The sequence below is a fragment of the Acipenser ruthenus genome, chromosome 34, assembly GCF_902713425.1.
Source record: "Acipenser ruthenus chromosome 34, fAciRut3.2 maternal haplotype, whole genome shotgun sequence".
In the NCBI taxonomy this organism is placed as follows: Eukaryota; Metazoa; Chordata; class Actinopteri; order Acipenseriformes; family Acipenseridae; genus Acipenser; species Acipenser ruthenus.
This window is the reverse complement of record NC_081222.1, coordinates 9,411,849-9,431,035: the sequence shown is the minus strand read 5'-3', so window position 1 is coordinate 9,431,035 and position 19,187 is coordinate 9,411,849. Positions and strand designations below refer to the sequence as shown.

General features: G+C 41.3%; 1 protein-coding gene across 1 annotated transcript in view; it reads right to left on the bottom strand.

Annotated features, from left to right (window-relative positions):
- LOC131704996 (uncharacterized) overlaps positions 1 to 3,328 on the bottom strand; it is a 52,987-nt gene extending 49,659 nt beyond the window's left edge. Inside the window, exons 1-3 of the mRNA XM_059006841.1 lie at positions 3,289 to 3,328; positions 2,735 to 2,926; positions 1,585 to 1,796 (exon numbers count right to left, since the gene is read on the bottom strand). Coding sequence (XP_058862824.1) covers positions 1,585 to 1,796; positions 2,735 to 2,926; positions 3,289 to 3,319 — 435 coding nt within the window. The 5' untranslated portion in view covers positions 3,320 to 3,328. The remainder of the gene's footprint in view (positions 1 to 1,584; positions 1,797 to 2,734; positions 2,927 to 3,288) is intronic.
- Between the last annotated feature and the right edge of the window lie 15,859 nt (positions 3,329 to 19,187).

The window sequence follows — 19,187 nt, the reverse complement described above, 5'->3', positions numbered from 1 at the left end:
TAGGCATAAAGTCAGGTGTATGATTAAACAATTATACCAAACAGGTGCTAATGATCATCAATTCAATATGTAGGTTGAAACACAATCATTGAAACAGAAACAGCTGTGTAGGAGGAAAAAACTGGGTGAGGAACAGCAAAACTCAGCTAACAAGGTGAGGTTGCTGAAGACAGTTTACTTTTAAAAGTCATACACCATGGCAAGACTGAGCACAGCAACAAGACACAAGGCAGTTATACTGCATCAGCAAAGTCTCTCCCAGGCAGAAATTTCAAGGCAGACAGGGGTTTCCAGATGTGCTGTCCAAGCTCTTTTGAAGAAGCACAAAGAAACGGGCAACGTTGAGGACCGTAGACGCAGTGGTCAGCCAAGGAAACTTACTGCAGCAGATGAAAGACACATCATGCTTAGTTCCCTTCGCAATCGGAAGATGTCCAGCAGTGCCATCAGCTCAGAATTGGCAGAAAACAGTGGGATCCTTGTACACCCATCTACTGTCCGGAGAAGTCTGGTCAGAAGTGGCCTTCATGGAAGACTTGTGGCCAAAAAGCCATACCTCCGACGTGGAAACAAGGCCAAGCAACTCAACTATGCACGAAAACACAGGAACTGGGGAGCAGAAAAATGGCAGCAGGTGCTCTGGACTGATGAGTCAAAATTTGAAATATTTGGCTGTAGCAGAAGGCAGTTTGTTTGCCGAAGGGCTGGAGAGCGGTACACGAATGAGTGTCTGCAGGCAACAGTGAAGCATGGTGGAGGTTCCTTGCAAGTTTGGGGCTGCATTTCTGCAAATGGAGTTGGGGATTTGGTCAGAATTAATGGTCTCCTCAATGCTGAGAAGTACAGGCAGATACTTATCCATCATGCTACCATCAGGGAGGCATCTGATTGGCCCCAAATTTATTCTGCAGCATGACAACGACCCCAAACATACAGCGAAAGTCATTAAGAACTATCTTCAGCGTAAAGAAGAACAAGGAGTCCTGGAAGTGATGGTATGGCCCCCACAGAGCCCTGATCTCAACATCATCAAGTCTGTCTGGGATTACATGAAGAGAGAGAAGCAACTGAGGCTGCCTAAATCCACAGAAGAACTGTGGTTAGTTCTCCAAGATGTTTGGGCCAGCCTACCCGCCGAGTTCCTTCAAAAACTGTGTGCAAGTGTACCTAGAAGAATTGATGCTGTTTTGAAGGCAAAGGGTGGTCACACCAAATATTGATTTGATGTAGATTTTTCTTCTGTTCACTCACTTTGCATTTTGTTAATTGATAAATATAAACTATTAACATGTCTATTTTTGAAAGCATTCTTACTTTACAGCATTTTTTCACACCTGCCTAAAACTTTTGCACAGTACTGTATATATATATATATATATATATATATATATATATATATATATATATATATATATATATCAGCCTCCTGAGCCCCTTTCCAATTACCTTTTTTTATCTAAACTCACCTAACTAAAGACAGAATAAGCAGATAGAGATAGCTAGAACAGTAGAGCAGCTCCTAAACACAGACCTATCAAACAATAAAGAATGACAATTATATTTGAAGCTTCTTACTGTTTGCACCTTTTTTATTAAGTTAACAAGCTCCTCCACAGACTTCTCGTTTTCCTCACAGTCACAAAGTTGTTGCTCACAGTCATTTTCAAACCAGTAGCATGCAACGATGGGTAACTCATCAGGGATCTCCAAGGGCCGGGTTCTGGAGTAGAGATCACTGGAGTCTGGTATGTCATATCGTGTTATTTTCCTAAATACAACCACAGCATCATAGGAATCTTAAAAACAAAACAAAACAGAACTTGTTTTTAGTTAAAAAAATGTACAACCCATCCACGTTTTCTACAGTCAGCACTCACATATCCGACCCTATAACACTTTGACTTCAGTGACAGATAAACGAGTGTGATGCATATCTGATTATTTCATCTGATTTGATGTGTATGTACACACACACATTTCACATGGAAAGAAAAAATATGTCTTGGGTTTGAAGAACTGTACAGGGAGACGTATTTTGTAGCGTGTTTTCTTTTCTCTGGCACTGTTGCTGTTTTCTTTCTTATTTTTTTCTTATATCTGACACATCACAAGAGATGGCTCATGAGGATGGTAGATCGTTCATGGAAGATTTGATTCAGCAGGGTCAAGGCAGGATATTTACAGCAATCTGTCTCGAATGTTTAACTATCTGAAGACAGTCCTCCTGTTAGTTTTATTTTTCATCAGGAGGGGAATAACACAGCAGTAAAAGACAAAAACGTGTCAGTTTTTTCAGGGAACACAAAAAAGATACAATGTCAAATACAGTAACTGAAAGGACTGTGTTTCGATGTACTGTAGTGTTTCGATGTACTTTAATTTAATATAGGATTTATTTATTGTGCTGTGATAATTTCTAGTGTATTGAAGTCAATCTCAGTACCAGCTCAACAGTGGCACCAGCCAGATTTAATTGAATTTACATTTTCGCTGCAGGGGGAGGTTGGATTATTTAAAGTGGCTGTATAAACAAGTGTTCAGTTGCTTCCTCTTTCTAGCAATAATTTGCCAATAAGAGACAATAACAAGGATTTGAAAGCCTTGGATATGAAAATTTAAAAAATGTAATATATTAGAGTGTCATCCATTTCCAGTTCAGCTATGTGACAGGTATGGTTATGCATTTTGCAGCTTTATTAAAGAGATGTTCAAGAAACATGACTAATATACTTACTGATATTTCCAGCACTATTCAGTGCACTCTTAATGTCATGAAAAACCCGGGTAACTTCATGAACATAGAGAAAAGACAGCTTCGGAATGTCAATACAAATGTCAATACAAACTGATCCTTGATATCCTTTTTCTTCAATCTTCCTTGTAAATTGTTTACAGATCTCTGTATTTTGTCCTCCATGTTCATGCACTAAAATTCAGAAACAAAAAGAAATATAGCCGACTGATTTAAATTTACAACAATTTCTTACAGCACAGCCAATTTCCTTTCCGCACCTTTCCTTTTAATAATTTTAATCAACTTTCCTTTTTACTATTATGTTCAGCCAGGGAGATGTATATTGGTCAATTATCTACATCCTCAGAATTGACTCTTGTTTTATTATTATATCTCCAGGATGTTTCTATTCCTGAGTCAGCTCTCCACCTGCCTTTGAATTTGGGCTTGATTCTGATCAGACAAGAAGGGTACATTTACACAGCTGAATCCAGCTACTCCAAAAACAAATCCAATATATTTTTATTTTATGACGTACATTTTAATGACACTACCTTTAAATGGTCCGGTTTGACCACCTGCCATTTTGTTCCTCCTCTCCTATAAAGAAAAAACACTCATTTACCCTCAATGCTAATCTTGAAGAATATATAAGAACATTACAACTCTTAACACTACTGAATTAAACTACATGCCATTCATATGAAATGCTACGTCTCTTTATTTTTGTAAAGACTGGCCAATATTTTCTGCAGTTTTTAAAAAAAATAAGTTTCGTTGTCTTTATCTTTTGAGCGGCAACTCACATTGTCAGTTAAATTATTTCTAAATGTATTTATTTGTCTCTATTAGACATAAACACTGTCCTTTATTACTTTACAAAACGAAAATAATTACCCAACTCTACTTGTACATTAGTAAATGATTTTTGTAGAGGTCGGTCATCATGCTACCCACATTGCTCCAGTAAAAAAATAAAAATAATTGTATAATGGGGACCAGAATTTGTATGTAAAAAATACTAATTTTAAGTCACTTTGGATAAAAGCATCAGCCAAATAAAATGTAATGTAAAAGAACGGCTGAAGCTGATCAGATGAAAACTTTTAATATATGGATAATACATCAGAATTATTTACAAATGTCTGTTAACACATGGTACTTGGTGCTCCATTTTGTGTTCATTCTCGTGGCATAAAGTGTGTCTGTACTGGAATCTGCACAGTCAGGGTTAATTCCTGACTTACATTATCAGGTTATTTATTTATTTATTTATTTATTTGCTACATATTACCACGTGTCACTGGTCTGGCTGTAAATTGTGGGGGTATTTGTTGTAATGGGGGAGCTCTGACCCGTTGCTGCTGTTTGTGTGTGTGTGTATGTGTGTGTGTGTGTTTGTGTGTGTGTGTGTGTGTGTGTGTGTGTGTGTGTATGCCTGTGGTCGTGACTGCAGGCTGTGCCTGTGACGTAAGCGACGAGGGACAGGCTGAGCACAGGTTGGCTGTGCAGCGGTTGCATCATAGGCTGAACCTGTTCATTGATGATTTTGTCGCTCGTGCATTTTCTGTTGTGTTCGTTTCATGAACCGGGGTTAGTTTGCAAAATCAGATGAAAACTTTTCAGGATAACACAACATAATTATTTACAAAAGTCTGTTACTGGTTAAAAACTGCCACACCAAATAACAAACATGATACTTGGTGCTGCATTTAAGAGCAACTTTTGTGTTCTCGTGGTGTAAATGGCGTATAAGGTCTGTGCAAAGGCTTCACAGATTTCTAAATTCCACACCAATTTCATGAGGAGCATAACTGTCACTATTTGCTGTGTTGCATTCTAATCTGATATTGCAATGTCATATTATACTGCATTCTGGAGAAGGGGTTGGAGCATTCTGTGGCTGGCCGGACGTCTGCAGCACTGTCATTCAGACCTGCGTAGTCCTCCAATGTGAAAAAAGAGGACGGCTTGGCAGCACCAATGTCCGAGGACGCGTGTGCTTGTCTTCTCCTCTCCCGAGAGTGCGGGGGTGCAGCAGTGAGCTGTACTAAACGGAGGGCCGATAATTGGCAATTCCAAATTGGGGATAAAAATGGGGTCAAATAATTGGACATTCTAAATTAGAAAAAAAAACAGCCAATACATATACTGTACATGATAAAGTACTTTGAATAACAATACTAACTGTGATATTTTCTTTCAATTTTCCAAGGGTCTGAAACACTGCTACTATCAGCCATTTACCTTAAAAGCCTAAAGAAAACAAAGACATGAGTATTATATGAAGCACAAACAGGGAAAGGATAATTGCACACCAACAGAAAGTCACCAAAAACAAACAGCTCAGTTAAAGAAAGTACAATAACACATTGGGAACCAGAGCAAGACAAACAACAACTGCTACAGCAGTACCACCGTGCTCAAGTCTATCAAACACCGCTGCGGGATGAATGGGAGAGACACGGAGGGCTGGTGTTGATTCAAACATACATACATAAAATGAACAGAACAGTCATGTGACGCTACCAACAATGGTAGCACACAGAGGACATACATCATGCTGTAGAAAAGGCAAAAATAAAACAATACAAAAACTACAAATAAAAGGTGCCATGAAGACGGCTAGTGCTGCTCCCTAAAACATACAGATGGGCATTAAATCCTGGAGCTATTCCCTGCTCTTACCCGACCCCAGATATACACTCGGTCACCAGCGGTTGCAGATTCTTCTGGTTAAACACCCAGCCATCAGACCGCAACTCCGCCAGTACACGGCCAACTGCTACTTAAGTATCGGCACAGCCAATCATACGCAGGCCTTTCCCCGCAACCAAAACACAACAGGTAGGTTGTCCACAACACCAAAACACAGTTTAAACACCCACAAAATACACACATTTTCCATGTGCCTGCTACACATCCCACAGCTAAAGCTAGAACAGCAGTGGAAAAACTACAAGTTTCTCCCCAGGCCTTTTCACCTGGGCTGGCTGCCCAGCAAGGTGGCTGTCGCCGCCTGGCTGAAGAAACCAGCTCCGTGAAGTTGGCCCCCCTACAAACAGTACAAACAGTCAGTCATATATCATTCGTTTGTGCTACGTTTGTGCCGTTGAAATGAACATCTTTGCTATTATTGTTTCTGAGATATTAACAATATTATTTTAGGGCAGTGACGTCACTCAGCCCCCCTACAATGCCAGAATTGAACCAAACTGTGTCATTTGTTTGTGCTTCCGACCTGTGTTGAAAAACAATTACTTTGAACAGCAAGGTGAGTCATCGTTGTATTGCAAATTATTTCTAAGTAGGTTGCGCAGATGTAGCAGTGTTGTGTTTTTATTGATTTATTTTTTTAATCCTATGAGTTTCGGCAAAGATCCCCCTGTATTGTAATATATACAGTTTATTGTTCAGTTGAAAATTACAAAAAAAGAAAAAAAAGAACGCACCTTTAACATTCTACTGTGCTCGCGTCGTCAGTGTCTCGTGTTGTGATAGCCACTGAGGATAAGGAGTAGTGCTGTGATAGCCACTGAGGATAAGGAGTAGTGCTGTGATAGCCACTGAGGATAAGGAGTAGTGCTGTGATAGCCACTGAGGTTAAGGAGTAGTGCTGTGATAGCCACTGAGGTTAAGGAGTAGTGCTGTGATAGCCACTGAGGTTAAGCAGTAGTGCTGTGATAGCCACTGAGGATAAGGAGTAGTGCTGTGATAGTCACTGAGGTTAAGGAGTAGTGCTGTGATAGCCACTGAGGTTAAGGAGTAGTGCTGCGATAGCCACTGAGGTTAAGCAGTAGTGCTGCGATAGCCACTGAGGTTAAGGAGTAGTGCTGTGATAGCCACTGAGGTTAAGCAGTAGTGCTGCGATAGCCACTGAGGTTAAGCAGTAGTGCTGTGATAGCCACTGAGGTTAAGGAGTAGTGCTGTGATAGCCACTGAGGTTAAGGAGTAGTGCTGTGATAGCCACTGAGGTTAAGGAGTAGTGCTGTGATAGCCACTGAGGTTAAGGAGTAGTGCTGTGATAGCCACTGAGGTTAAGGAGTAGTGCTGAGGTCGCTCCTGTTTATTTTATTTAAGAAATGTTTGTGTTATTCAATGTTTTATTTCACTACACATTTTTTTTTTAATTAGACTGAAGTATTGTTTTGAATTTAGAGTGTGTTACTGTTTGTATAAAGTTGTATCTTGATATTTAATATGTTAGAAATCAACGGTACTAACACACAACTTTGTTGTAATAGTTTTCGTTTTTCTGAGGAGAATATTTTTAATGAAAGTGTTTATTTGTACAGGAGAGTGACGCTCACGGACAGATCGAGTGAGCTTTTTGTGTTTTGTTTCAGTCTTTGCAGGTACGCTTTCTGAGTTTTATCTTTGTTTTTTAATTTTATTTTTATTCATTGCTTTTATTATAAAAATCTGACAGTTGACTGTATTTGAAAGTAACTCGACAAAACAACGTTGTGAATGCTACCATGTCACAAATGTAGACTTTAATAATGTTTAGACAATTTTGAATGAAAATACAAACAAACTTTTCAGTCAAAATATATAACTAGAAAAAACATGTATTTTTTAGAATAACAATTATTCAATAATTAACAACAGGTGAAAGAAACCTAAGACTAATTTTTTTTTAAATGTTTTATTTAGCAGACGCCTTGGCGACTTACAGAAACTACAGTGTGTGAACTATGCATCAGCTGCAGAGTCACTTACAACTACGTCTCACCCGAAAGACGGAGCACAAGGAGGTTAAGTGACTTGTTCAAGGTCACACATTGAGTCAGTGGCTGAGGTGGGATTTGAACCAGGGACCTTCTAGTTACAAGCCGTTTTCTTTAACTACTGGACCACACAGCCTCCTAATTAAACAATTACCTTAAGAAATACACAATTATGACCCCAGGTCTGCATTGAATGGATATGGGAATACTGTACTGGAAAAACACATGAATCCTTTGTGTAGAGCACAGCATGAGGGCATATCTTGACTTCTGAGTTTACTGGTATTACTGCCTTTGCCAAGTCATCATACTTCTCCCAGGTGAAATCATGCCTTTTGCAATATGCAATGTAGTGACCAAGTAAGTATTTGCTAGCAGGTTGACAAAAATCAATGACACCTCTGAATGTGAATTTCTCCCCATTTAATTCCATGTTGTGTGGAAATTCTGAAAGTCAACCTCTGTCTTTCTGTTCATTGCTCGAGCAATATCCCATGTCAGTATCAATACAAAGATGCTGTCCAGTTGTCAAGGTGTGGGTTACAGTCCCACTGCACAGCATATTCTCTGAGAGTGGTCAAATAATTGCAGTTCCATAGGGGTATTCTCAACATCCTGAACTTTTGCAAGACATTTGGATTGGCCTGGTTTAATTCCTTGCTTACCTGCCTCTGCTAGCCCTGTCACTCCTCTTGCCTTCAGTGTATCTACATTTATGGACACTAACGTGATATCACGTGAAGCTCCATCATGCCGAGGGCAATGTGTTGACGAGCATAGACTCTTTGCTACCACACTAGGCACTGTTATAAATGATTTTGAAATTGTAGGAGCCAATTTGCTTTTCTAGCTCACTGCACATGCGCAACAAAAGACTAAGAACGTAGAATGCAAAAATACCAGCAATTGACTTGTATTTGACTTGTACAAAGAGTGCAAGAACAATGGAAGGTTACAAAGTGTGGAATGTGTACAAAACTGTTACGGTTAAATAAAAGATACATAGATGAAGTGCCAGCACTGAATGATGCAACCCCTGTGTAAAATGTTCAAGGTTACTTATGCAAACTGTTAATATGCTAATAGTGTTATTGTGAATTTACTAACATAAATGCGTGCTGAATGCTGATTGGTGCGTAGTTACCACTGATTGGTACTAACAAAATGTATAAAGTATTCTCTTAAAGAACTATCTGGTAGAGGTACGATATGACGCTTTGCATAGTGTATGTCTGCTTCTCCAGAGCTCTGCTGTGTCAAATAAACAACTTTACTAATCAACTCTCGGAATCGAATCATTGTGTTACCTGATCGAGTCCTACAGAAAATTCAGATCAAACCTGATGTAAACCTTCTTTATTTCAACAGCACCAAAGATGTCCCTCAACATTTTTGCTCTGAGAAATATTTCAACTGTATCTGCCACCTGGTTGACATCGTTGCTGTAAGACCCACTATCGCAGAAAGCACAGGAAAGGCATTGACAGAATGCATCAAAGGCACAGGTATTTACTACACTCAGGTGTCTCTACACACCTTTACAGGGAGTAAGTCTCTGCTGTTGCCATTCCTCATCAGACCTACTTTAACCTTTTTTCCCAGAAACAGATGAATCTGTGTGCAACCACTCAGTACAAGGGGATAGATAGGATGATTTTCTTTGGTTTTTGGTGGAACAGCAAGTCCTCTCCAATTTTCTTTACAGCTGTCATTTGATGGATACACCATTTCATTATTAATTTTTTCAACTTCTTGCAATTTTCCAGAAGTCTTTTTCTCGTGTTTCCTTCTATGGATGCCATGTGGTGAATAAGGAACCTGTCCACTCTCATTGGCAAAGTTTCATGTTTGAGGACACAGTGTTTCAAATTCTTGAAATCTGCTTCGACACTGGCTGAGCTTGCAGTGATGTTCACAGTTTTGAATAGTGGAACCATTATGCTGGTCCAGAGTGGGAGTTAGTAAGAAAGCCCTCTCATGGCACTCTCATCACTTTCATATTCTGTCTCTTTCAATTTGGGTAACTGCTGGCTCTCCACACAGTCCAACCCCAATTCTTGCCACGCATTATGTCTGTTTGACTTAACAAATGTATATAAAGCCTTGTAAGATATTTTACAATCAAGCTGCTCACTCAGTTCTTTCCAAATCGTATCTTAAGGAACAGCGATCGTCCCAGCCCTCACTATACCTAATCTTCACTCTCTGATGGCTCTCACAATGTCTTCTTTGGGAACATTTGGCAATTTAGGCATCTGGGTTAAAAAAAAAAATTAAAGTGGGTATCCTAGCACTTAAACAACAAAAGGGTAACGCTTTAAAATAACTGTCTGTAATTCCAATGTAACTAACACATGATTTCCTACTGATTTCAAATGAAATTTCTATTGAATTCAAAAGTCACAAGCATGAGTTCATGACATACTTTTCATGACTTCATAACATGAAATAATCATGAACAGACACTTACTTAAAGTGTTATCTGCCACTGAACTTTTTAGGTCGCCTTTTTTCTCTGTGTTGCTTAAAGCAGTGATGCAAGTAGGACTGTTAGCTTGAAACTCCTACTTGAATTGCTGCTTTATGCAACAGTGTGTTGTCGTTTTTTTAAAGGAAAAGAAATATTAAACAGGCCTTTTTCATTATTGTTACGTGCCTGTCTTTATTGCTTTATTGCTGTCTCTCCCCCCTCTCCCTGCTCCTCCCACCCCCACTGTCACCTCTCGCCGTAACCTCCGCTCTCTCTCCCCCTCTGTCCTTGCCTCCACTGCTCTCTCTCACCTCCCTCCTATCGACTCCTTCTCACAACTCTCCGTAGACTCTGCTACCTCCACCCTCTTCTCCTCACTCACCTCCTCCCTCTGGCCCCTCCCCTCCCCATCCCTGGCTCTCCTCTGCGCTCCGCTCGGCAAGAATCACACTGCGATCTGCTGAAAAGAAATGGAAGAGAACCAAACTCCCTGCTGCCCTAGACCTTTACCGCACTCTCCTCTACTCCTTCTCCTCTACTCTCTCCTCTGCTAAATGTGCTTATTTCCAATCTGTAATCCAAGCCTCCACTAACAACCCACGTAAACTATTCTCTACCTTCTCCTCCCTCCTAAACCCTCCCCCCTCCTCCTCCCTCCTCTATCTCCCCTGATGACTTTGCCTCCTTCTTCTCTTCTAAAATTTCAGATATCCGCAAACTCTTTAACACCTCTCCCTCCCCCGCACCCCCTCCCGCTCCAACTCCTACACCCACTGCAACCCCTACTAACTCACCCTCCTTCTCCACCTTCTTGCCCCTCTCAGACTCTGACCTCTCCTCCCTGCTCCAGGGTCTCAAACCCACCACGTGTGCCTTGGACCCCCTCCCCACTCACCTCTTTCAAGCTGCTGCCCCTGCTCTACTCCCCTTCATCTCCTCCCTCCTCAACACCTCTCTACTTTCTGGTATCTTTCCCTCTGCCTTCAAAAAAGCCTCGATCACTCCCCTCCTCAAAAAACCTACCCTCGACCCCACCTCCCTCCAGAGCTACCGTCCTGTCTCCCTCCTACCCTTCCTCTCCAAAACCCTCGAGCGGACTGTACACCGCCAGCTCTCTGCTTTCCTGTCCAACCACTCTCTGCTTGACCCTCTCCAATCTGGCTTCCGCTCTGCTCACTCTACTGAAACCGCCCTCCTGTCTGTCACCAACTCACTTAAATGTGCCCGAGCTGCCTCTCTCTCCTCTGTCCTAATTCTCCTCGACCTCTCTGCTGCCTTTGACACTGTTGATCACTCTATTCTACTATCATCTCTTGCTGACCTGGGGATCTCTGGCACTGCTCTGGCCTGGTTCTCCTCCTACCTCTCCAACCGCACTTACCAGGTAACCTGGTGTGGAGCAACCTCCACACCTCACCCTCTCTTAACTGGAGTCCCCCAAGGGTCAGTCTTGGGTCCTCTCCTGTTCTCTCTCTACACCCGCTCCCTGGGCCCCCTCATCGCATCCTATGGTTTCTCATACCATTTCTATGCTGATGATGCTCAGATTTTCCTCTCCTTCCCCACCTCTGACTCCACCATCTCCTCCCGTATCTCTACCTGTCTGTCTGCTATTTCCTCCTGGATGCACTCGCATCACCTCAAACTCAACCTCTCTAAATCTGACCTCCTTTTCTTTCCCTCCTCCTCCCCCTCCTCTGATCTCTCCATCTCTGTTCCTCTGGAATCTACCACACTCTCTCCCTCTTCCTCAGCTAAGAACCTTGGAGTCACCCTGGACCCCTGCCTCTCTTATTCCCAGCACATCTCCACTCTGGCACGCACTTGCCGATTCTTCCTGAGCAACATCCGAAGAATCCGACCCTTCCTCACCAACTATGCTACCCAGCTCCTGGTCCAGGCCCTGGTACTCTCCCGCCTAGACTACTGCAACTCCCTCCTGGCTGGCCTCCCTGCGTCCGCCACCCGTCCGCTCCAGCTCATCCAGAACTCTGCTGCCCGCCTGGTGTTCTCTCTGCCTCGCTTCGCCCACGCTACTCCACTACTCCGCTCGCTCCACTGGCTCCCGATCACCGCTCGCATCCAGTTCAAGACTCTTGTACTAGCCTACAGATGCCTTGACCAGTCTGCACCCAGCTACCTCCAGACCCTCATCTCTCCCTACACCCCCACTCGACCTCTCCGCTCCGCCTGCACTAGAAGACTAGCTCTACCACCGCTACGCTCCCCTGCCTCCAAAGCCCGCTCCTTCTCCACCCTTGCTCCGCAGTGGTGGAATGACCTTCCTACAGATGTCAGGACTGCCCAGTCCCTGACCACATTCCGGCGCCTCCTTAAGACTCACCTCTTCAAAGAGCACCTGTAGAACTCCTCTGTTTGTATCCTGGGACACTATCACCCTTCATGTAAATGTGCTTTATTTTGCTCTTATCTGCCCCCTATTTTACTGCATTTAATCCTGTACTTCAGAATACTGTAATCTGCCAAGTTTTTAACCTGTAGTACTTTGTATTTAATCACATCCTGATGTAACTATCACTATTTAATCATATCCTGATGTAAGTATCACTATTACCTGCTGTATTATTGAATTGTGGTTTGTCAAACTTGTACTTTACTTGATCAAAAGTTATTGTATTTCTTGCTCTTATTGTATTACTTGTATTGTAACGCTTGAAATGTTTTTGCTTACGATTGTAAGTCGCCCTGGATAAGGGCGTCTGCTAAGAAATAAATAAATAAATAATAATAATAAACTTGGTGGAGTTATGCATATGTTTCATCTCTCTTTGTTACAGGGTGTGTTACAGTTATTTTCAAAGAAAAAACATTTGATTTACATGCATGTCTTTTTTTTTATTTGAATAGGTGATGGTAGTGCCTTTGTTGTGCAAAACAGTTGTTTATGGGAACACAGGAGTTATGCATTATATATATATATATATATATATATATATATATATATATATATATATATATATATATATATATATATATATATACAGTGCCTTGCAAAAGTATTCAGACCCCTGACCAATTCTCTCATATTACTGAATTACAAATGGTACATTGAAATTTCGTTCTGTTTGATATTTTATTTTAAAACACTGAAACTTAAAATCAATTATTGTAAGATGACATTGGTTTTATGTTGGGAAATATTTTTAAGAAAAATAAAAAACTGAAATATCTTGCTTGCATAAGTATTTAACCCCCACACATTAACATTAATATTTGGTAGAGCCACCTTTTGCTGCAATAACAGCTTTAAGTCTTTTGGGGTAAGTATGTACCAGCTTTGCACACAGTGTCGGAGTGATTTTGGCCCATTCTTCTTAGCAGATTTGCTCCAGGTTGTTCAGCTTGGTTGGACGAGGCTTGTGGACCGCAATTTTCAAATAGTGCCACAGATTCTCAATGGGATTGAGAGCAGGACTTTGACAGGGCCACTGTAGGACATTCACCTTTTTGTTCTTGAGCCACTCCAATGTTGCTTTGGCCTTGTGCTTGGGATCATTGTCCTGCTGAAAGGTGAATTTCCTCCCAAGCTTCAGTTTTTTAGCGGACTGAAGCAGGTTCTCTTGCAGTATTTCCCTGTATTTTGCTCCATCCATTCTTCCTTCAATTTTACCAAGTCAATGTCCAGTCCCTGCTGATGAGAAGCATCCCCACAACATGATGCAGCCACCACCATACTTCACTGTAGGGATGGTGTGTCTTGAGGCATGGGCAATGTTAGGTTTGCGCCACATGTAGCGCTTTGAGTTGCAAGGGACTGATTGACGTCACTGCCATTAAATAATATTGTTAATATCTCAGAAACAATAATAGCAAACACGCACTCGTTTCAATGGCGCAAACCGGCACAAACATCGCACAAACGAATGCAACAAGTTTGGTTCAATTCCGACATTGTAGAGGAGCTGAGTGACGTCACTGCCCTAAAATAATAGTATTAGTATCTCAGAAACAATAATAGCAAAAATGTTTGTTTCAACGGCACAAACCGGCACAAACGAATGCAATATGTTCGGTTCAATTCTGGTATTGTAGGGGGGCTGAGTGACGTCACTGCCCTAAAATAATACTGTTAATATCTTAAAAACTAGCAGCACAAACGTTTGTTTCAACGGCACAAACGAATGATATATGACTCACCGTTTGTGCTGTTTGTAGGGGGGCCAACTTCACGGAGCTGAAGAAACCCGATCCGTCCGTCTTGCAGATGCTAATGTGCCTTTAACAATAAGGATTGACTGCGCTTCTGTTCTGGCAAACTAGATCAGTTGTGTGTTGCTGGGTGTAAAAAGGACATTTAACCAATCAGAGAGTTGAAGGGGCGGGTTTTCTGTGTTAAGCACTTCAAGAGGCTAAAACATTAAAAATTACTGCTAAAAAAATTACCAATTATTTTCAAAGTAAAAATAGTGACAATGAATGCAGGGGGTCAAAATAAGCCGGTGATCGGTGCAATCCACCGCCTAATACTATATTAGCGCCAGGGCTACTTTATTAAAAAAAATATTAAGATTATTTCCGGGTATTATCATTCAGTCCAGTTTTTTGATGTATTGTAAGGTGATATATTGTACATAATAGCTATACATATGCACAAGAAAAAGCATATTCCTTTTGTTGTGATATCGTAACAATATGTACCCAGGTGCTTGTTAGAGATATTGGGGGTTCATATATAGAGACTGTATGCCTTTAAGAAGAAAGGCGCGATGGGATATCAGCTGAACACTGGTTTCATGCAACAGGTATCATGGTGACCAAACCTGTGTTCTGTTGTGTTAAAAAAATGGTTAAAATAAACAGTTACATTCAAAAAATGTAGAACGGTGAAAACTTAACATAAAGAAAACAATTTAAATGAAGCAATCAGCTCAATAATTAAGCTAAACAGGAAGTTTAAAGGTTACTGTTTTTTTGTGTGTGAACTCCAGTAACCCTACGTTGTCTGTCCCCAGTTAAATAATAGAGTGCCTAAATAAGCAGGTCATTTACCAGAATAAAAAACAGTAATGAAAAAGAAAATGTAGAACATAAAAAAGAGCAACAATATACACTTCTGGTCAAAAGTTTTAGAACACCCCAATTTTTCCAGTTTTTATTGAAATTTAAGCAGTTCAAGTCCAGTGAATAACCTGAAATGGTACAAAGGTAAGCGGTAAACTGCCAGAGGTTAAAAAAAAAAGTTTAGGTTACCAAAAACTGAAAAATAATGTACATTTCAGAGTTATACAAAAAGGCCTTTTCAGGGAACAAGTAATGGGTTAACAACTTACAGCTGTTCTGCAGCAATGGAAGTAAATTAAGCCTTGAAAGTTGATGCTAACAATTCCTACAGGTGTCCCAACTTTTGTTGATTACTTACAAACCCTCTGTCTGTATAAAAGCAGTGTTGGAACAGACTGTGTTACTACACCCTCTTAAGCATTATTTGGATAGTATTGTACTGCAGGAAGTAGTATATTGCTCTCATAATGGCGAGAAAAAGGCAATTAACAAAGGAAGACAGACAGACCATTATAACCCTTAAAAGTGTAGGTCTTTCCTTTAGAGAAATTGCAAAGAAAGCCAAGGTGTCAGTGAGTACCGTTTCCTACACCATCAAAAGGCACTTGGAAACTGGAGGAAACTGACAGGAAGAGGTCTGGCAGACCCAAACCACAACAGAATCAGAAGACAAGTTTCTGAGAGTCAACAGCTTGCGTGATAGGCGGCTCACAGGACAACAGCTTCAAGCACAGCTTAACACTGGTCGAAGTAAGCAAGTCTCAGTTTCAACTGTGAAGAGAAGACTTTGAGCTGCAGGTTTGACAGGTCGAGTGGCAGTAAGAAAGCCATTGCTAAGATGGCAAAATAAGAAAAAGAGGCTTGCCTGGGCCATGAAGCACCGCCAGTGGACTACTGAAGACTGGAAGAAGGTCTTATTGACCGATGAATCAAAATTTGAAATCGTTGGTTCATCACGCAGGGTTTTTGTTCACCGTCGAGTAGGCGAAAGGATGGTTCCTCGGTGTGTGACATCAACTGTCAAACATGGAGGAGGAAGCGTGATAGTCTGGGGCTCTTTTGCTGGATCCAGAGTCGATGACTTGCAGAGAGTGACTGGCACCCTGAACCAAAACTGCTACCACAGCATTTTGCAGCGCCATGTAATAATACCCTCTGGTATACGCCTAGTTGGTCAGGGGTTCATCCTACAGCAAGATAATGACCCAAAACATACCTCCAGGCTATGTCAGAACTACCTTAGAAGAAAAGAACAAGACAGTAGGCTTCAAATCATGGAATGGCCAGCACAGTCTCCAGACTTAAACCCCATCAAGCTGGTTTAGGATGAACTGGACAGAAGGGTGAAAGCAAAGCAACCTACAAGTGGAACACATTTGTGGGAACTTCTGCAACAGTGTTGGGAAGAACTTTCCGAACAATATTTGATTTCCATTGTAGAAAGAATGCCACAATTGTGTTCGGCTGTTATATCTGTAAAAGGTGGCTACTTTGATGAATCAAAAAATTTAGATTAAATTTTGTTAAACAAAACGATTCCATGATTTCTTTTTTTTATCTCCAATTGTTTATTTGTTCTATGCTTTAATTTCAGAGTACATTGAGACATTAAACTGCGTAAATTTCAATAAAAACTGGAAAAATGGAGGTGTTCTAAAACTTCTGACCAGTATAGTCAATGAAAGACAAAATTTATTCAAATTCTTTGTCGTATTATATATTTAAAGGCAAGGCAAGTTTATTTTTCTGTTGAAAGCAAGCCTGGCTATAATGTTCTGCCGCCCGGCTGTACAGAATTCCTCAGAGAAGCCTGCATTACATGACAATCCACAGCCAAAGCAACAAAAACAGCAACAATTGATCAATTTACCAATAATGTGTTTTAACTATCAGAATGTGGGCTTAAGGGTTAATTTACAAAATGTTAGAAGGCTATATCATATCTATCAATTACTGGACAATGGTTTCAATAGCTATTAACACTTGTATTGACATAGAAACTACATGTGTGAGACTGCTTATTGGGTACTCAACACTATCTTTTGTTTAGTAATGCAGAAGGAGGTTAAATCATTTTCATTGAGACATATATAACAACGGTGCAAGGAAGGGGCTTGGCTGCAAATAGTTTTGGCCAGATTTCTTCTAAAACATAAAAAGGGAGCATTTTTTTAGTAGGAACATTCCTGCAAGGTATCCAGAAGGACAAGACATTGCTGCTAAGAAGGAAGATTTGTTTCACCAAGGATTTGCACATGCTGGAATTAAGTAAATCTTAGTTGTATTTCTTTAAAACAGCACTTTGTCCCAGGAGTTGAAATACTTACAGATTGTAATAGTCACAATGATTACTTTAACTTAAGCACTAACTCAGCAGTGTTGAGTAGTGGTTAGGGCTCTGGACTCTTGACCGGAGGGTCGAGGGTTCAATCCCAGGTGGGAGACACTGCTGCTGTACCCTTGAGCAAGGCACTTTATCTAGATTACTCCAATAAGAACCCAACTGTAGAAATGGATAATTGTATGTAAAAATTAAATAATGTGTAAAAAATAATCTAATTTTATTTAATTACATAATGTAATATCTTATAATAATTGTAAGTTGCCCTGGATAAGGGCGTCTGCTAAGAAATTAATAATAATACTAATAATAACAACAACAATGTTATAGTGATGACCCAGAACCAAAAAGAAACAAGGCCAAAAAAATATATATGCTACAAACCCTGGCTTACAAACAACTAAAAAGAAAAAACAGTAAAGGCTGAACGAAACAAAAACATTTGACAGATGCAAAAAGGTGCTATGGCCAAAATAAATGGACTAACAAACAAACGGACAGAACAAACAAACACTGACACACGCACTGCCCCCACAACCTCCCCCTCACACACACACACTGCCCCCAGAACCCCCCCACACACGCTGACACTGACACACACTGCCCCCACAACCTCCCCCCCCACACACAGCGTCCACAACCTCCCCCCCCTCCCCACAGACACTGAGTTCACTTCAATTGTTAGTGAGATGGCCCCTGAAGCACAACCCCCCCCCCCCCCCAAACACACAGGCTACAAAAGAGCCCAGTGCCGAGGTGGCCATTCTCTTTGATTCAAATAGGAAATACCTAGACGAGCGGCGGCTGCTCCCAGGCCAGCGTGTGATGAAGATCAGGTGTGCAAACACAGAGAGAGCCCTGCAGCTGCTGACCAGGCCCACCCTGGGGAGCACCCGCACCATCCTCATCGACCTGGCCTCACAGTGGGAGGGGGTGGCCAGGTCAGTGAGGAGGGTGGTAGAGAGAGCCGTACAGCGCTTCCCCGACACCAAAATCATCATCTCCACCCTGCTGCTCAGACACGACACCCCCAGCACATCATCAATGGCATCAACGCAGAGATCTCCAGCACCCACCTGGCCCACCATCCCCTTTATCATGCACCTCAATCAGCAGGGCTTAAAGATCTTTGCCAAGACCATGAATGACTGCGCCCTGAGCCGAGACCCAGCCAGCCCCCCATGCAAGGACAGACGCAGGGCACAGCACAAGCAGAAGCCAGGGAGGTGACCCCCCCAGGGGAAACCCCCACATACAGACTGGACATCAGCCCACACTGCAACCCCCCCAGGGGAAACCCCCACACACAGACTGGACATCAGCCCACACTGCAACCCCCCAGGCCAGCCCAGCCCAGCCTAGTCTGGCCCAGCACAGCAACCAGCCACAGCACAGGTACAGATGTGCTGCAGCCCTCACCCAGGCAGCCAGCCCTGCCTCCACTGAGCTGAGGGAGATCAAGCAGCTCCTATACTTCATCTGCACAAGGCTGATGAACTAAAGACACCTGGTCCATACTGCTAATGTACAACAAGCCTATCAACGCACTGCATCAGATAGATAGATATAAAGAAAATGCTTAAAAAAACTAATTTAAACCAGTTCCATCTGGCATTATTCACTGTTTTGTATTTAAAATTCTTGTTGTTTCATTCTAAATAAAAAAAGTTAACTGAGAAAAAATAAATTCTATATATTGTATATATATATATATATATATATATATATATATATATATATATATATATATATATATATATATATTAAGAGGAACATGACGTTCTTGAAGAGCACACAACTACATCTATGCCTGACCAGCTTCCTTGTCTAAATCTCTGATCTCTGATAAATTGTAGTTCCTCATTTAATTAAAAATAAATAAAGGAATAA